Below are 19735 nucleotides of genomic sequence, written 5' to 3' on the forward strand. Positions count from 1 at the left end.
AAGAATGCTTGCAAAATACTACTATGGCTTAGCATCTAGGGATAAACACCATAAATGATTTAAAAATGAGCTAATTATATTATTTTAAGTAAAGCTCCATGTGACTGACAACTGTAGTTGGTAATACATGGACTTAATAGGAATTTTTTTTTAAATAAGATAAATCCCAGTTCTTAAATAAGTGATGGAAAAAAAAAAAAAAGGTTTTCTCATACCTCCTGAGACTTTCCTTTGGGTCTGAGACATACAAATGTATTCTTCTTTTATTCCAAAGTGGGCAGCTGTTATCTGCACCGCCTGTTGCTGAGTCCGAAGTAGTTCAGTGTGACTAACTGGTGATGAGACTGGTCCTCTGAATGGGCTAATGATCTCTTTACTGGTTGGAACCTATAGAGTATCAACACGAAACAAAGAAAAATAATTTTAAAAATTGTTAAGATTGATAATTTCACTTTTGTACAGAGGCTCTTTGGAATTGACTATATTTACAATGCAACGCATGATTCAAATACACACGTAATTGCAGTATTCCCAGCAATAAACTGAAATAATAAAATTGGATTAACAAGCATATAATTTAAGAAAATTTTCTTGAAATAGAGAAAAAATTAAATCTATTAAAATGACACTTTGTATGTAGGTAAAAATGTTAATAAAGCAGCTAACGATAAGACATGTTCCTACCAAAGTTACTAGAATTTGAAGTTAAATAATGAATCCTTTAGGTAACCAGACAAAAGTATAAGGTGACTAATAACAAAAGAAATGGCAGGCTAACATTGGACTTCTCCATGGCAACATTCTTGACAAGAAGAGAACAGAACATATGAAGGAATGTTCAGCTTGACTAGTAACCAAAGATATGTAACATAAAGCAAGGAAATAAAATTGCACCAAGATTTACAGGTTTTTTAAAAATAAAAACCCATTTTTGGCAAGGGTTTATGAGAAAGTAAGTGTGAAACACTGTAGGACTATGAATTGTTACAACACTTCTGAAAAGCAATATGGCACCATACTTCTAAAATCTTAACTTTTATCTTCCTTTGTCAAGTCACTTCCATTTGTGAGAATTTATTTTAAGGAAAAAGAATGACTGATGAAACCAACAATTATTTAAATATAAGAATTTTAAGGGGGGTATATATAATACAATGAAATGAAAACTATAAACACCACAGCATTTGCAATTAAAGGGAAATAATGTTAGCTTCCAAAAAATTTTCTTCATAAGAAAGAGCAAGAAAAAGACACTAGTAAGTACCTAAATATCTGACCTTGGGATAGACACTCGATCATTTCACAGATAAATAAAATTAAGCTCAGAGGAATAAAATAACGTGCCCAAGAATAGCCAAGGACTCTGTGTGTGAGTAATTTGAATTAAGGTTCTTATTTGTAACTTCGAGGCATAAACTCATGCAGATTCTGCTGTCAGAGTGTACGAAGTACAAATAACAAAGAGGCCGCTTCAGAGAAAGTTTGTGTTAGAGCATTTTTTAACACGAAAGCATTAAAGGAATATTACTCGCTGTAGTTCTTCAATTTCTTTACATGTCATAAAAAAATTTCAGTTTTAATATAAAGTCTAAGAGGTTCCAATTACTTTGAAAAACCAGTCAGTTCTCCTTATTCACAGTAGTTATATGTTCATAGAGTCCCACAAACAATGAATTAGTGAATACTGAACCATTGCTCCTAGAGCAAATACAGGGTTTGGTTTAGATGAGTCTCTGGTTACAACATTTTCATTAACCAATCAGTAACGTAGTCTTATTTTATGCGTATTTCTATTTAAAGACACTTTATTAAGTATATATTGCTGATTCATTATTATTGAACATGTAGTCAACAGCACTATAATTCATGACCGAACCAAGCTTATCTTTCATGCACATTTTCTCTGTGAGGCATATCACAGCCTTCTTGTTCTTAGGAACACTCGACCACACTATACTTTGGGGTCATTTTAAACAGCAAAATCAACAAAAAATACAAAAATGCAAAAAACATGGTACCATGTAGACTGAGAAAAGGACAATTGTTAATAGTATGAGAGGTGAAACAAGAAGGCAGTGTTGCTTTGTTCTACCTTAGCTGGGAATATGTACATCAGGCAATTCAAAAATTTTGCCATTATGAGTGAACCACAAAAGCATGAATCTTAATTTTGAGGTTACGAACTAATTTTAGTAAATAGGAGAATTTGCAAATATAGAATCTGCAAATAATGAGGATCGACCTATTAATTTATGGGTAAAAAGCTATGCAATAACAACATAACAGCTTTGAATGAAGATGTTAGATAATGGGGAGAAATGAAGGATGTGGAAAATGCTTACAAGAGGGAATCAGTTTACTGAGTGCCCACTTGTGATCACAAGATGATAAGTACTAAAATATACTTAATGCTAGAAACGACGAGGTATGCACTCTGTAAAGCAGGGATCCCCAACCCCTGGGCCATGAATTGCTACCAGTCCATGGCCTATTAGGAAACAGGATTCAGGAAAAGGATTAAAAAAAACTGACTAACCTGTTTGGCAATCTCTCTCTTACAAGCTTCACTTTCTGTGAACTCACTGAAAATTCAAAGACATTCCTTCACAGTGTCATTGGAATGAAAGTGAGTCTCATTTACAGTAAGCTCATTAAAATTGAATTTTGATCAAGAGATTTGCGGTTGGCTTGAATACTGACATTCAGTTTCTATTTTTTGAGTATCATAAATTGTTTTTACATGTTTTTTGCTCTTTGAGTAACTTTCATTATGTCTTTCATTCTGTATTTGTCACTGAGAAGTGCGCAAGATATACTTCTGAAATAGAAATACACGTCTTCTCACTACTGAAGCTTCCCATCTTAGAAATGTAATTTTTAACACCACACAAGTTTATGTTACTTTTAATACCTAGTGAGGTCTTCATGAGTGATTTTAGTGTTTTGTTACTGTCATCATTTACTTGTATGGTTACTTGGGTTTTATCTATTTCTTCCTCGTCTGTGCCACTAATTTGAAGATTCCTTTCCTCTGGGGACATTATCTGAATCCTTTCATCCACATTCTGATATTTGAAGCCTCTGAATGGTTTAGATTTCTTAGAAATAGGCATGATTTGAGGTGCATCTATCACAAGGTCATCTTCATCAGAATCTTGAAGATTTGTTTTAATTTTTACTGGTGAAACATAAGATCTTTGGCTCTCCAAAGATTTGTGGCAATTTTCAGTCGCAGATTTTGCAAGTGGCAAAAGTATTGCATATCAGTCTCATCCTGCTTGACTTTAGATACCCCAAGCAGCCCTGCAGAATAATTGAGCAAGGGATCATATTCAAAATCAGTCACTGGATGTTTGTGGTCCGTCACACACTTTCTGGGCTGACTCTCTTCGTTCTTTGATGGTTCATTCCACTTTTCCTTTGGAAGCTATTTTCAGGAGAAGCTTGTCTCACATTTGTGTCACTTAATGAGACCACAGGGCTTCATGATAACTCTTCAAGTGTGAAAGTAAACTTGGAAAGCCTTTTCTGCTTTTCTTCAACCTCAGTATTAATTAACTCAATTTTTTTGTTAATTCTTTCCCATTCTTCCATAGCTGTGCCTAGTGTTATCAATGGAAGATTAACTTTATCTTTAAAAATCATATAAGATGAAATGCAGACTCCAAGATATCCTGAACAAGTAGTTTCCAATCAGAAGCACATTAGCTCTGCTAAATCTAGCCCTAAACACGGGGAGTTGTTTACTAATTGATCAGTTCTTAGAAGGAGAATAAGAAGTCAATCACCTCAAGTCTTTCGAATGTCTAGCTCATTTCTACAACAGATGAAAGTACACTTGTACCTTAATTAGAGTGACTATATACATCAGTGGGACCGGTCAGGTTTATATATAATTATTAAACTGTGTCGACTGTGACAAAGTTTAGATAAATTGTATTCACTCCTTTTTACTAACCGGTGACATTGTGGAAACAGTTTAAACAGCTGAATGCCATTATTTAAAGCAGGAATCTTTCCTTAATTTAGCTTGTCTCAACATTCTAGGTCCCTCTGCTGTTCTACAGAATGCCTCAAACACAACATAAAACAAAACATGTGGCCCTGCCATCCATTAAAAAAATCTAAAAAAATCAACAAATAAAACAAAACTATGGGAGCAGCAGGATCCACACCCCAGAGGAAAACCAGGACAGTGACAAGACGTAAGTCGTGCAGTGCAAGCTGTTCGCAACATTTGGCAGCTCCTTCCTTTTTACTAAGGAAATCACCATCTCTTCCCCTTTTCCAAGATACATTTTACTATACTAATTATCGGATAATTTACACATTTCTGCCTTCTCCCAAACGAGAGATTTCAGACATAAGACGTGGTCCCAATTATGCTTTTTTTAAAACTGAATTTATTTTAGGTAACCTACATGTTTTGATAACACACATGTTTCCTCTTTAAACAATGAGCTTTCTCCTGGCTCAATAGCCTTTCAATTTACCATACATTTTCTATTAAGAGATTAATTCCATTGAAATCCAAAACAAAGTATGTGACAAAAGTGTATGGTATTTTGATGGAGGAGGAGGAAGGCAGAGAGCAGGCACAAGAATGAGAATTATCATAGGGGTTCAAACATGAATGTTTGGATCCAAGTTTTCTTTAAATAAACTTGGAAAGGGGAGTAAACTCTGGGTAACCAGCCAGAACTGCATTTTGGCAAAAGCTGCGTTTTATTTGGTTGCCATTATTTAGGGAGGGCTGTTTAAGTACTGCTTTGGGGGTATGACTGAAAAAAATAAGTGATTATACTTTTCATTTCACAAATTAAATTTTTTCCTGCTCCATCAGAAGCTAGATTTGGAGGGCTAACTCTGAAATTTGAAGGCACACTTAGAATCCTCCTTCAGACTACAGGTGATTTGGAACAGCTCCTTTTGATTTATAAAAACTCCTTGCCTAACCTGGAGACCCCACCCCACTACCTCTCACCAGAGTAAGGAAATTCCTTATAAGAATTCCACACTGGGGATGAGTGACAGGGAGAGAACATCACACAAGATCACACACATGCATCTTACAACCAGGAAACCTGCACACACCTTCTAGGATCCTGTGCTCCCGGGAACTGGCATCTGCTGGTCCTTACAAGGAGACCAAACGCTCAACACCCACTGCTCCCACACCACATGACTTCGGCCCCGCCCAACCTCAGCCGCGCGAGAGGGCCACCTGAGCGCAGAACCCTGTTACTCCTTGAGGTGGCGCCCTCTCCTCCCAACCTGAGAAAGAGAAGCTCTTGGAACTACCTGCCCACGGCAATCATCTTCTCGAACATTATTGGGACACCCCTCTTCCCAGGTGTTAGGAACTGTGTGACCACCCAGAAGGTCTTCTAAAAATGCCCCTAAACAGGACCCCCATAGCATCCTCACCGTTTGGCCTATCTCAGAACACACTTTCCGTGGGAGGGACAAAGGAAGAGAGAATAAGGACTAGCCTTATTTTGGGTGTGATGTTGGAAAGATTTTCCCTTGGGCACTCTGGAATAACCCGGTTGCTCATTCTAAGGCAAGCACTTGTTTTTCTCTTGCCCATAACAGCCGCTCTATAGGAACTGCCCTTCAGCAGTTAAGATATAGGAAAACAGATTAAAATCCTTCTTTGAGGGCTGGAGAAGAGGCAGATTATGGGCATCAGAGAAAGAAAATATGAGGATGCTTCAGAATGGGGGAGAGAGATAGGTTTAAAAGGATTTTATTATATCCTTTGAAGGGAAACAGTTCAGAGGCCCAGGGAACCTGTTCAGGAAATGCAGGTTTAGCCATGGCATAGATTAGCAGGGGACAAATGAGTAGACATTCTCTCCTCCCCTCCCTCCACACCCCCTCCCTCGCCCCCTGTTCTACCACACACACACACCCCAGCCCAGACTGTATGACACTCTCCTCCCTTCTAGACTAGGGAAGAGGGGAAAAGAAATTGGACACCAGTAAGGGGGCTATCTAATAATCTCCATGTCCCTCTCCCCTCTCAATACCCTAAATCTACAAGGTTATCTACAGTGGTCTCTGCAAGCTACGCCAACTGAGGATGAGAAGCCAATTTTTAAAAATATACTTAACATCATCTCTTTTAGCCATTTTAGCCATAGTAATACTATGTTAAGTTTCTCACTCTACGATACTTTAGTACTAGAGACTATATGATTGAAAAGCGACTCTTATACTTATTTCCAATAAAGAAATTCTTGGCACTTCCAAGGCTGGGTGGAGAAAAAAGTGGACATGGTTGGTAGTCAACCCCTCCTCCAGCCCACCTGACATTCTTCCCACATGCCCTTTTTCACCCACAGATTAAACATAGCTCTTCTGCACATGGAGTGCCTCCGAGCCGCTGCAACCACTTGCCTAACTTAGTCCCACCCCATTTCTCGGTGTCTAAATTGGTAGTACAAATGCTGGCATGGAAAATGACAAAAGTAACCCACAGAGAGCAGCACGGGCTATTACAACTCAAGGTCACTCCCATGGTCTCAGAAACTAGCATACTATTGGCAAGGTCAAGCAAAAGCCAGCGCCTGCCTAGACCCCTCTTTTCCTGCACGGGTGCCATCTTATATATTCCATGGCTACTCAAAGTCAGAGCTTCATAGCTTTTCCAACCAATGGTGAGGCTGGGGGTGGAGTCAGGGGAGAAAATGGGGAGTGTGTAAATGACTTTGAGAATGGATGGTAGGTGAAGTGGCATCTGAGTGTGAAGCGTGTGTCTGACCTCCATGGGGAAGAAGGCTCACAGAGATCTAAGCTAGAGGTAGGGAAAACAATGTCCCAGGAGCAGAAAGAACCACCCCTGAGTTAAGGAACCTCCTGCCTTATGAGCGTGGGGACTTCTTTGCTTTTAAACAACCTCTTTTGACTTTTGTTAAAAAGTCTATTAACCTTCATAAGTTGTCTATTAACCTTCATAAGTCATAAGTCATCTCAGTTTGGAAGCACATCTTAGCTTTGCTTAACTCTAATGTGTGATCTTGGGCAAGTATCTAACTTACCTGAGCTTTCGGTGCTTGATCTATAAAAGAAACTTGCCTTTTGGTAGGGTAGTAGAATTCAATGTGATATAGTGTACCAAAGTGCCTAGCATAAAGTAGGTGAGAATTTAGGAGGGCAATGAAACCTGTCCTAAGTTCTCCCCCTCTTCCCCACCCACACATATCCATAAGAAACCTGATACACGTCCCTAAAATCCTTCCAGTTGAAACTAGTTCATGAAAGGGAGGGCAAAAAAACATGTCATTGGTTTTCTTTGTAAATACTCCTGGGATGGATGGCCTCATAAGTCACTAAAAACTTGAATTAGTCCTTGAGATGCTTTGCTTTTCTTCCAATGGAGCATAAGAGCCTGGATGCGTGAGGGAAGAGAGAAGGAAAGACCCTTTTGCTCTGAAAGACTCAGGGTCCATGAATCGCTCTCTAAGAAATTATGTGCTGGAACTGCTTCTGTTTTTTTCTCTTCATCTGGAGCACTGTATTATCTCAAGTAGTTATGGATACCTTAGAAATGGAAAAAAAAAAATTTTTTTTCTAATTGTCTTATCAGAGCAGCCCTGATGACTTTTAAACAATTCAAGAATACTAGGAGTTGTTTAAATTATTAATTTATTTTCATCTTTTGATATGGCACAACTGTTTTGACAATAAAACATGAACAAGTGTGTTCTTTTTGATTTGGTGGTGGGGAGGAGCTTGGATCATGGTGATCAACCTGAAAGTCCTCAAAACGCCCCCAGGTAAGGTAAATAGATATTTACATCATCATTTAAAAATAAACCAGCCTAGAGTGAATATTTTTCATAAGTCACTTTCCAAGATTATTTTTACTTGAGTATTCCACACCTTAAATTATTTCCTTGTGTTTTTTCCATTATATATTTTTTTATAGCTGTGAGAATTTTATTTAATATGTCCTCCTTTTAAGACACCAGAAAATTTAAATGTCTCAGCAGAGTTTCCAAATCATGACAGTAGTTTTAGATGTTATTCACAAAGAAGGATACTTTTTTTTTTTTATGACAAAATTAAAGTTTTGTATCAGCTGGAACTTCCTCACTCTGAGGTAAGTTTTTCTCATCAGTCAAACCTATTGACATCTCAACAGAGGCCGAGGAAATCTGGTCCGTCATTCTAGATTTTGATTTTGTGTCTGATTTTCTCAATTCTGAAGAAGTGCCGCCCCAAAATGTGCTGCTGTCAGCACTCTTAGAAAAAGATGTGTCTGATATGCCTTCTGATGGATGAAAGTAAGACATATTTGCCAGCTCTGGGTTGATGGAATATTCACTCTCAGATTGCTTTTTATAACTGAAAAAAGAAAACATATATCAAAAATTGTTTTAAATTGTGTGTTTGCAGCTCAACTCAAAAAAGCATTGTAAAAATTAAAAGTGTATTGATACTTGGTATAACACTGTGTAAATGAATGAAAAATGTTAGATTGTAAGCAAATGTGCTACTTAGAACAGACTTCACAGCTCTTTTGTTCCAAGGCTATCAAAAAAAAGATGCATATCTAAATTTTCTATATCCTTTCCAGTTGACTAGGGTGATTTCTATTTCTAGACAACTACTTTAAATATTGAGGAAATGTTCAAGTAGGATATTCCCTGAGAGCCTGTGCTTCTTTTTGAATAGAGGAAATAGAACCAACTGAATACCTTCTATATAAATTTGGGAGTCGCGTATTGCTAACAGTTCACTAGAGAAGAGAGCGAAAGATTCACATCACGTATGTTACGGAGATTCCAGAGGTATGTAGACTTACTTTGTCTTCAGTTTGTACAGTAGGGAACTAGATACTGCCAATAAGATGACAAAAAGGAAGAGGGTACACAATGAGATGCCCAGCATTAATTTTAACTTGATATCCTGCAGTCCTTTCTGGTCGTTGTCAACTGTATTACTCAAATCAGAGTCTGAGAAGAAAGAAAGAAAATGCAATGACAAAGAGTAACTGTGTCCAAGTTTTTCCGGAGGCTTAAGGATTGCAAAAACACTTGCAGGAAAGTCTTCCAGCACCTGGAGTATTCATTGCTAAACTCCTCTATCCTCAGGCAATGCAAAGAGAAGGCTACAGGCTGCTCCCTTTGGCCAAGTACTCTTAACTTTTTTTCTTCCATTTAACCCTCACAGCAATCTTGGAGCTGTCCTTATTAGCTCCATTTTACAGTATCACAGAAGTTTATAAATTTGCCCATGGCACAGAGCTGATAAGTGGCAAAATCTGGTTTTGAACCGAGTTTACCAAATATTAGAATGTATGTGCTGCAGACTCCACTCTGACTAGTCAAAACCAGTTCAAGACTCTAAAATAATTACCATTAAAAATGTAGTGAATTTACCTACAAGGGATTCATTATTCAAAAGAGAAAGATGCAATTCTACTACTGGGGTATAGATAGATTTTTCTTTTAAGCCAAAAGGATGGTGTACCAGATGGTTTCTCCATGAAGTCAATTTACCATTTTATTATTGAGATCAAACTGAGTCATTCTTGATGTTAAAAAAAAAGAAATGGAAATTTATTTAACTTTCTAAAATAAGTTATACAATAAAAATGTTCAGATCCAGAAATGTCCAAAGTCTTTTTACTAAATCTATTAATGAAAACATATCATTATTGCCAAACTTTATATTTTTCTCTGTATATAATTAACTTAATAGATATTACTTAGTGGTGACTTAAGTGCAATCTTAAACCAAGTGGAATGAAATTTGTACAATTGTCAAAGACTGACATCTTGACTTTGGGCAGATTATTTCAGAATTAAACAAATGGGCTGTGTCCTAATTGCTTTGCTATTCCCTAAAAAGCGTTTTTATAAAGAGGTGTACTTATAGTACCTTTTGTTCATCAAGGTGATGGTCAAAACTAGAGAAGGGTTTGGAGTTCCTAACCACTGGAAATTAAGTTACAAGTCTGGACAGAGTTTCTCTCTAAGCTTCAATTTTATTATCTGTAAAATGGAGATAATACCGACTTCATAGAGTCGCTGTGAAGACTGACATAATAATGTGTATGAGCACCAGGCACATACTGTGTGCTCAATAAATGATTGAAAATGAATTATGCTTAAGTTAATTACTTGAAAAGACAAAATCTTTCTCAAGTGGCCCACCATTTGTCATTCCTATACATAGCTCTTCTAAACAAAGATGATTCATTCTATTTTCTTGAAGCACTGTAAGGCAAGTGGCTGGACTTGTCAGATAGTCCAGTGCAGAATTAACGTGACAGGACTTAGATGCATTACCAGATGTTATTTCTTTTTCAATGGTTTATTTGTAGGATGGAGTTTTGGGGGACATTAATATATTACCTTGTCATGAAATTTTCCAATCAAATTGTTTTTTTTTTAACTCATATAAATTTAATTAATCCATTAATGAAAATTACCACATTCAACAGCAGAAATTCTCTCGTTCATTGCTGGTGAGAATGTAAAATGGTGCAGCCACTTTGGAAGACTGTTTGGTAGTTTCTTACAAAGCTAAACATAGTTTTACCATATAATCCAGCAATCACAATCCTTGGTATTTACCCAAATGAGTTGAAAACTTATGTCCACATAAAAACCTGTATATGCTTTTTGCAGCTTTATTCATTATTGCCAAAACTTGTAAGCGATCAAGATGTCCTTTAATAGGTGAATGGATTAACAAATTGGTATATCCATGCAACAGAATATTGTTCAGTGATAGAAAGAAAGGAACTATCAAGCCGTGAAAACATATGGAGGCATCTTTAATGCATATTACTAAGCTAAAGAAGTCAGTCTGAAAGGCTACATACTATATGTTTGCACTATATGACATTCTGGAAAAGGCAAAATTATAGAAACAGTGAAAAGATCAGTGGTGGCCAGGAGTTGAGGTGAAGGAGAAATGGATAGTTGGAGCACAGGGGATTGTTAGGGCAGTGAAACTATCTGGACGATACTGTAATGGTAGGCACGTGACATTATGGATTTGTCAAAATCCATATATTTGTATAACACAGAGTGGACCCTAAGGTAAACTACGGACTTTAGTTAATAATAATTATCGATTGGCTCAGAAGTTATAAAAAAAATGCAAGTTGTTAATAATAGGGGAAACTGAGCAGGCGGAATATATGAACACTCTCTATACTTTCTGCTCAATTTTCCTGTAAGCCCAAAACTGGTCTGAAAATAAAGTCTATCAATTAAAAAAGAAAATCGCCTACCCCTCCATTTTGTTTATCTGTTTCAGGAATGGAAGTTCCAAAACAAGAAGATGGAAATAGTCATCTACAATATTGTAACTGGAAAACAATACTTAAAAACCATAAATTTCCTGAAATAGTAAATCTCCTCTCTGATACGATGTTAGCCACCACACTACCCTCTTACATGTACTACACCTTACCAGGAAAAACAGCGTCACTATGCAGCCACCAAAGTATGTGCAAGTATTTATGTATTCATTTAATCAAAGTGTTTCGCTCTTACTTGGAATTGGGTTAAATAAGTCATTTATTCCTTTTCCATTTTGCACGCCTGATGTTCCATTTATAGCTGTTAAAACAACAAATTGGTGTTATAGTAAACACAATTCATTTACTAATATTGTGTATGTGTATACTAAATGCAGTTTATTCTCATTGTTCATGGTAGTTATTTTCTATAAAGCCACATGAACACTGAGTTAGTGAATATTGAACTGCTGATCCTAGGGCAAATACAGGATTAGGTTCCTGTGAGCCTCTGGTCACAACATTTTCGTCAACCAATCAATACAGAATCTTGTTTCATGTGTGTTTCTGTTTAAAGACACTTTCTTTTAGTGTATATATTGTTTGATTAGATGAAGTTCACAGTCAACAGCACTGTAACTCATGCCTAAGTGAAGCGTACCTAACACAGGTTTTCTCTATGAGGTACATCGCAGCGTTCTTGTGCCTAGGAACACTGGCCAGCATTTTAATACTACACTTGGAGGGCATTTTAAATAGCGAAATCACCAACAGAAAGCACAAAATGCACATAGCATTAAATAGACCACAAAAAGGACATTTATTTACAGTATGAGAGCTGAAAAATAAGGCAGAATGTTGCCGTGTTTTCCCTTAGTTGGGAATTAAAATTTTTGGCTACTCTGACAGTGTCTGCAAATGACTGCAAAAGTCCATCGGATATTGATTGGGGGGCGGGGGTGGTTACAAATAAATTTTAGATGTCAATAAATTGTCAAATACAGAATCAGCAAATAATGAAGATTGACTGAATATAGTATATATTTTACATTTATAACATATGCATATTTGTGTGTGATATTACATTTACATGAGTGCATCTATGATATATACATTTATACATGCATCATGCATACACATATATGATATGCACATTACATTTTTTATAATTCATGCTTATATATTTTGATAGGTACACTAATTTTATGCATGTATGTACTTTGATATGTGATTTGCATTTATTCAGGCATTTCTATGTGCTTACATGCATAATGCTCTTAAAGCAAAGAAGGACTATATTGGACAAGAGACTTATTTAAAAATGTTAATTATAAATAAAGTGAGTGATTAGATTGCAACATTTATAAGATAATAAAACTTTTGGGAGGAGAATTGGAAAATGCTTGACATGATTCACTTTCTGGGTTTGTTGTGTTGATGGTAGCAAATGTTGACATTAATGCTTAGTATTTACACTGATCTTGGCTTTCTTACATAAGACTTTAGAAAAATAAAACATTTTCCCAGCTACCTAACTACTGTGAGTTTACCTTTAGCTAACATTGTCCAAAACGCAGGCTCATTTGGACCGCGGGGTTTTGCTGTTTAAAAAACAAAATAGAACAGGGTAACAAAATAAGGTAATTTGGCATTAGTAAATTCGTGATAGAACATTCATTTGTTTGTTAGTTTAGTCATTTAACAGTTATATCTGAGCTCTTACCATGCACCAGACCCCTGTGGTTGGCACTAAGTTACAGAAATGAACAAGACACAGGTCTTAATGCTCAAGGAACACACTCTTGACTTCAAAAGCAGACAAGAATCACTATTAATTGCATTTTAGGATAAGAAGAGCGTTAAAGGAAACACACAGGTGGTATGCACAGAGGAACCAAATTCAACTCGCAAAACCTGCAAACCCTTCGAAAGGGAAATGATGCATCAATATAGGTTTAGAGGACTAGTAATCGTTTGCTAGGCAAACGAAGTGAGGGAGAGGTCATTCTACTGTGAGCAAACTCAGAACCATGAGCAGGTTAGGTAAGTGCTTGGAGCTTTAGGTAGGCTGGAGTGAAAAAATGTCAATGGGGCATGTGACCAGAGATGAGACTGGAAAGCTCATTTCAGACTTGAATACCTGGTTAAGAAGTTAGAATATAACCCCAAATTTAAGTAGTGAAACTTAAATTTTTACTCATTTAACAATATATGCTTCAGGTATGACTACAACCTTATAATTTTAACAGTTGGAATGTATTTTTCAGAGGGTTTTTTTAGTGTTTTCTTTATCATTTACTTCTAGTAAATTAAAATTTTAGTGTAAATTACTAAAGATATTGAAGGAGAGAAATACCAGGATGATCAAATATCTATTTTTAAATATATCCAAAAAACGAATAAGGTTTTTGTTTTTGTTTTTTTGTTTTAATAATCTTTAAGTTGCAAATGAATTCAGAGTAATCATATTAGGAACATACTTGGACTGCATGAACTGGAGAACACGGGGTTTCATGTAACGACAGGTCCATTGTCTTCAATTAGACCATTCATTCAAGACCTTAGAGGAGAGCCATCCTGGGTTGTTAGGGTTTCACAAATAGTTTATAAGGAACAATATTCTTAGCAGAAAAGTAAAATGATGATTTTGATTTTGCAACCTCTCATTTCCGACACCCCTCACCCCTAAATAATTTTAGGAAACATTAGTAATTGACTCTATGCAGAGAGAAATTTATTCCTCAAACAGGTAGAAATTTTTATGGAATTATTGAAAGTTATATTAAAATGTATATTTATATACACATATTTATATATTAAATATAAATCTATATTTATATATAATACATTTTATTAAAATAAAATTACATTTTAAAAAGAGCTCACTTCCTACTCCTTGTTAGATACATCTGAAAAGAGAGTCTTAGATTTTCACCATTTAAAAGATTTTAGAGCGACTTTAAACTGTAGCAGTACAAATTCTTTAAGCATGCTATTACTTTATGAAATACTCAGGCTAGTGAAACTTAAATTTTTACTCTTATAATGATATGCTCCAGGTATGACTACAGTGTAGTAACTTTAATACTTTGAACAGGGTTTCCAGAGGATCCTGCAGATCCTTCATTGGGGTTTTCAGTAGGTAATGAAGCTGTTTCATTGTCGAGTTTATCTAAAAAAAAAGGGATAACATAGTATCAGCATATAAAAACATTGATTCAATATCTTTGACTAGGCATATTTTTAAGGTAAAAAAAAATGGAACAAAGAAAGGGAGAAAGAAAAAAAAAACAAAGAGAAAGATGTTGACAATTTGTTTGAGATAATTTAAAGGAGAGGAAAGAAAGAAAAGAGTTTCTGTGATAATTTGGTTGCCTGTATATAAAACTGAAAACTTTTTCATATAATTTTCCAGAGAGAGGAAAAGCTGGGAATGTGATGCCACAAACTCCTTTGGGAGGTAAGGAAGATCTATTGGATTAGATACATTTTTTTCAGATGGTTCCTGCATAGGTCTTGAACTGAATCTACCAGTCGAGGACAGTTTGGTCACTGGTCAGTGTAATGACATGAAAATGAAGGCAGCATCAGTATCCTTGTAATCTGGAAACATGAATATACTACTCAAAACACAGTTTCAGGAAAAAAGGTTTGGAGCTACCAGTCAAGGATTTTCAGGCTTGATTTAGTACATATCTCAGTCCAGTGTGCCCATCTGGAGGTATGTCAGTAAGAGTGTGTTTGGGGACAATTGCGACAGGCCAACCATATTTTCCCCCATGATGTTGGTATAAAATTTTAGTTAATGTTGCCAAATACAGGTGTCAATAAAGTTCCATATGCAGTACTGGCAAGCTCAGCATAGGAGGAATTCTACAGAGAAGCAGAATGAATTCAGACCGAGCCTATAAACAGCACCATCACAGGTATCTTGTTGGCAAGAAACCGTGGACAAGAGACTCTGTGACCAGAGTTGACACTGATCCAGACAGGACTCAAAAAATTGGTAAGTAATCCTTACACTCTGCTATGCAACCCTCTTATTCTAGTTTGGAGAAAAGTCTCTGGATTGCCTCAGCTACCTCCCTTGCCTTCAGAATTTTCGGGACCAACACAATTGTTAGTCAAAATTATTCTGAAGATTTCAATCTCCCATAGTCCCCAATAGGTCATCTCCGAAAGGAATGTGAGGTACCTGCTCTGTTTTCTTAAATAGGCTCTCTGTGTCTTGTCACAAAGAACTCAGATTGTTGTTTGCTCGTACAAGCAAAATTCCCATGAGTCATTTGTCTAATTAATGTGTACCTTGAAATGTCCTTATCTCCTTTATGTCCCAAGGTTTGAAATTGTTCAAAATATTTCATTATCGTCAAGCAGTTTTATTAATAATTAGGCATTACTGACTCTGGCTTTTCCCAATATTGAAATTGCCATAACCAGGAACATTCTTTTCTATTTACTTCCTTCTTTTCCTTATCTTCCATTTTATGCTGTGTGTTTCATAGATATGAACTATTTACACATCAAAGTGAAAGATGTGTTATGTGTAATTTGGAGACTTTTAAGGGCCTCCAAAGTCCCATGCTGACAACGGTTTTATTTATCAAATAGTTAGGCTTGATGGAAAGATGCAAGGAAGTAACATTTGAAGCTGAAAGCATAAAGCAGAAAGGAGTAAAAACGTCGGACTAAGAAAGACATAGAATTTTCTAGAGTCCTAAATTTAGTTAATTAATTTTTATTTCCATGCAAACCAAAAATATGATGCTAAGAAATGTAAGAACTTCCTCACCTTCTGAGTTTATCAATACAACAGACACAGTCTCTCCTTATTAGGAACTAAGACTTCTGATATTAGCTCCACAAAGACCTTTTTTCTACCCAATACTGTCTAGTGGTGTTTTCAAATCTTGCTCTAAGGGCTTTACATATTTGCAACAGTGACTTTCAGTACTTACAGTTTTTTAGAGCAAAACTCAGATCAGTTGTTGCTCTCACGGATATTTCTGACTGGCTGCCATTTGGATTTGCTGTTGTAAACACATCTAAAAATGTAAGATCGAAAGTATTCAGCAATTAGCTAAGTCACTTCTTGTTCCTTTACATTTTTCTGTATCTGATTTTTTTCCTTAAAATATATGCACTGATTAATTACAAGAAAAGAACAATAAAGTATCTGAGACATTCTTCATCTACAAAATAAGGAAGTGGGGCAAAGATTAAAAATAAAATTAATGGGGAAAAAAAGCTAAACTAGTATCCTTTCGCTACATGATTGTTTCTGAGAAGAAATTACCGAGGAACTTATTTGCCCAGGTAGATTTGTAGATGTGTAATATTATCACTGTTTATATTGGCACTATCAAAAAGCCAAGTTAGCACATTCATTTGTCCTTGAATCTTCTGTGAGACTGGAAAAGTTCAGCTTAAAAATCGTATGCTTCAAAAACAATCAAGGTCTTCCATATCCATTCACATTTACATATGTACATAAAGAATTCTGCTCTTAAGATCTCAGCAGTGTTGACTGTAATTCAAGACTAATGAGCATATTCACTTAACCAGAATCAAAGTAAATCAGATCGAAGTGGCAGACTGAATGTACATACATGCTTCCTTTTTCCAAAATCTCATTAAATGACAGAAAATTTTATACACACATGAATGTACATATATTTAATACATTCACATATATTTATTCCCCCAGCATGCAAGTGTGTCCATACATACATGTGTGAGTGCACAAGCACACACACACATGCACAACACTGTTGTTAATGCATCATAATTTTTGAGAAATTCCTGAGCTAGATCTTTGGAGGAAAAAAATCACAGCCCAACATTTATGTTATGAGTTATGAAAGTATAAAAATTAAAACACTGGGTATTTTTACAGGGAAGAACAGATCAAAGAAACAATAAAAAGATAGTAAAAAATAAATTTCAAGGGAAAATATTTAGATTATATTAAATGTGAGTTTCACATCAGTAGGACATCGGTGTTAGACATTCGGTGATAATCCTTGAAAAATAGAGTTTTATGGCTATTTTGTGCCATATACAAAAATAATTGTATTTAAGACCTAAAAGTTAAAAGTGGAAATATAAAAGTAATTTAAAAACTAGGAAAATAGCTTATTATCTTGAATTAGGTAAAGCCTCTCTAAGTAAGATGCAAAATGTAGAAATTATAAAGGAATTAATAAAAAATTGATTTTATAAAAGTTAGAATTTTCTCTATGATTAAGATACCTAAACATGATTAAAGATAAGCAACGGCCTGGGAGAAAATACCTGTTACTTTTACCATAGAGAAAAGATTAATATACTAAATATAAAAAGAGCTCCTACAAATAAATGAAAACAATATCTAATATAAAAATGGGCCAAGGATAAGAATGAAGAAATCACAGAAGTAGAAATTAAATGCACAATAAATACAGAGAAAAATAATCAACTTCATAAGTAATCAGAATGTAAATTAAAATAGTAATAAAAATTTCTCATTTATTCACAAAATATGCTAACACTATTCATTGTAGTAGATATTGTGTAGCAATCTTGAGTTAAATAAATTGATAGATATTTTTGGGAGGGCAGTTTTGTAGCATCAATCAATATTTTTAAAGATGTACCTTTATTCAACAATTCCAGTGCTTGGTGTCCATCCAAAGAGAGATATGCCCAAGTGTAAATGAGAAGAACATACAAGGGGAAAACTGCCCATAATCTAATTCTTTATAAGATAGTGGATAAATTATGGAACATAATTTTATGCAATGTTATGTATCCATTAAAAATAATAAAGTAGATGTGAAAAGAGCTTCAGAGGTGTTAAATGAGAAAAGTAAGTCACAATACAATCCTTTAGTATGATCCCCCCTATGTTTTTATATAAATATGTGTGTGTTAGAAAGATTTTTTTCTTTAATTAAAGTAATCATCAGGTTCTTGACTTATTTAACCTCTGCTTAATTCAAGATAGAGTTATATCCTGAAAAAGAAATGATTGTACCATTTCACACACAGTAGAGGCAACCAAGTGATGGACAGAATAGATACCACTCCTGACTCTGCTTCTTGGTAGCTATGAAACCTGGCAATTGACCTCTCTGAGCATTAGGGATTTTTTTCACCTATAAGAGAGGGATAACAACTCATCAAAGAAAAAATAGGAATCCTATTTATGGATTATAGTTTTCAAAGTACTTGAGTATGTGTGTGTGTGTGTGTGTGTGTGTGTGTGTGTGTGTGTGTATCTTGGTTGTATTTCTATTTTTCCTTTGAATAATGTTAAGAAAGATCCCAGAATAATTAGATTTAATCTTAATTTAAAAGAATTATTAAGAATTTCTTATGAACTTTTTATTTTTTAGAATGGCAGACCTTATAAGTACATGAAAAGAAAGTCTGTATGAAGATGGTGAATAATCTAAAGTTTAAGGGACTTTTCAAACATCTCAAAGTCATCTTGTTTGGGCTTGAATTTTGTCTTCACCCCCAAAGAAAATATGTGTTGAAATCCTAACCCTGCAGAACCTCAGAATTTGACCAAATTTGGAAATAAGTTCTCTGAAAATATAATTAGTTAAGATGAAGTCACACTGAAGTAGAATGGGGTCCTAATCCAAGATGAATGGTATTCTTATGAAAAGAGGGAAATTTGGACGCAGAAATTCAGGGAGGACACTGTAAGCAAATGGAGGCAGAGACAGGAGTTCTAATGCTACAAGCCAAGGAACGCCTGGGCCAACCAGCAACTGGAAGAGGCAAGGAAATATCCTCTCCTAAAGGCTTTGGAGAGAGCACGGTGTAGTCAGTCAAAACTAATTTTGGATTGCTGGCCTCCAGAACTGTGAGAGAATGACTTTCTGTTGCTTTGAGCCACCCAGTTTGTGGTACTTTGTTTCAGTAGCACTAGGAAACTCATACATGCCACCAAATAAATTTTGGTTAACTCACCGAGAATTAAGTCAATTGTTACTTATGTGAACAAATAACCATAATGCTACAATGAATCCTAAGTTAATTATAGACAATTACCAAGAGAACGTTGTTAAATAAAGTTTATAATATCTCATGAAAAAGTTGTAGGAAATAAAAATGTTATTTTACACACTGAAATGTCTAAAAGGTAAACTAAAATTTAAGAAATAGAAAAAAAGATTATAAGTGTTTTAAAAAGAGTTAAGATCAATTGAGCTAATATAATCAGGTTGGTATACATATTGCTATTAACTTTAAAGACTTACAATGTTTTACATCTTGAAAATGATGGTCATTATTCTCAGTAGCATGAGTATTGTCCTTTATTTCCTCTACTTTATTATAATCTTCAACATTCGTAGGATCCCTATAAGGCTCTGAAAAAAAGTAAGACAAGCCATAGATCAGAAATATGTTAATTTCTTTTACTATTTTCTTTTTCTAACTGCATTTTTTTCACAAAGGATTTGAGGCAGAGATTTAAAT

At 35.3% G+C, this 19735-nt stretch overlaps 1 protein-coding gene across 4 annotated transcripts in view; it reads right to left on the reverse strand.

The window, feature by feature from the left end:
• Positions 1-19534, reverse strand: part of EQTN (equatorin) — a 46249-nt gene extending 26715 nt beyond the window's left edge. The window contains exons 1-4 of one of the 4 annotated variants that reach the window (XM_016156274.2): positions 19516-19534; positions 16222-16308; positions 8813-8963; positions 7026-8352 (exon numbers count right to left, since the gene is read on the reverse strand). In XM_016156274.2, coding sequence (XP_016011760.1) covers positions 8070-8352; positions 8813-8898 — 369 coding nt within the window. In that variant the 5' untranslated portion in view covers positions 8899-8963; positions 16222-16308; positions 19516-19534 and the 3' untranslated portion in view covers positions 7026-8069. Of the gene's footprint in view, positions 1-215; positions 388-2963; positions 4142-7025; positions 8353-8812; positions 10548-14154; positions 14436-16221; positions 16380-19515 lie in introns of those variants that run through there. The other 3 variants (XR_004956349.1, XM_036239497.1, XR_004956350.1) reach the window with 3 other exon arrangements.
• Positions 19535-19735: the final 201 nt, after the last annotated feature.

Source organism: Rousettus aegyptiacus, unplaced genomic scaffold (assembly GCF_014176215.1).
Source record: "Rousettus aegyptiacus isolate mRouAeg1 unplaced genomic scaffold, mRouAeg1.p scaffold_m13_p_3, whole genome shotgun sequence".
In the NCBI taxonomy this organism is placed as follows: domain Eukaryota; kingdom Metazoa; phylum Chordata; class Mammalia; order Chiroptera; family Pteropodidae; genus Rousettus; species Rousettus aegyptiacus.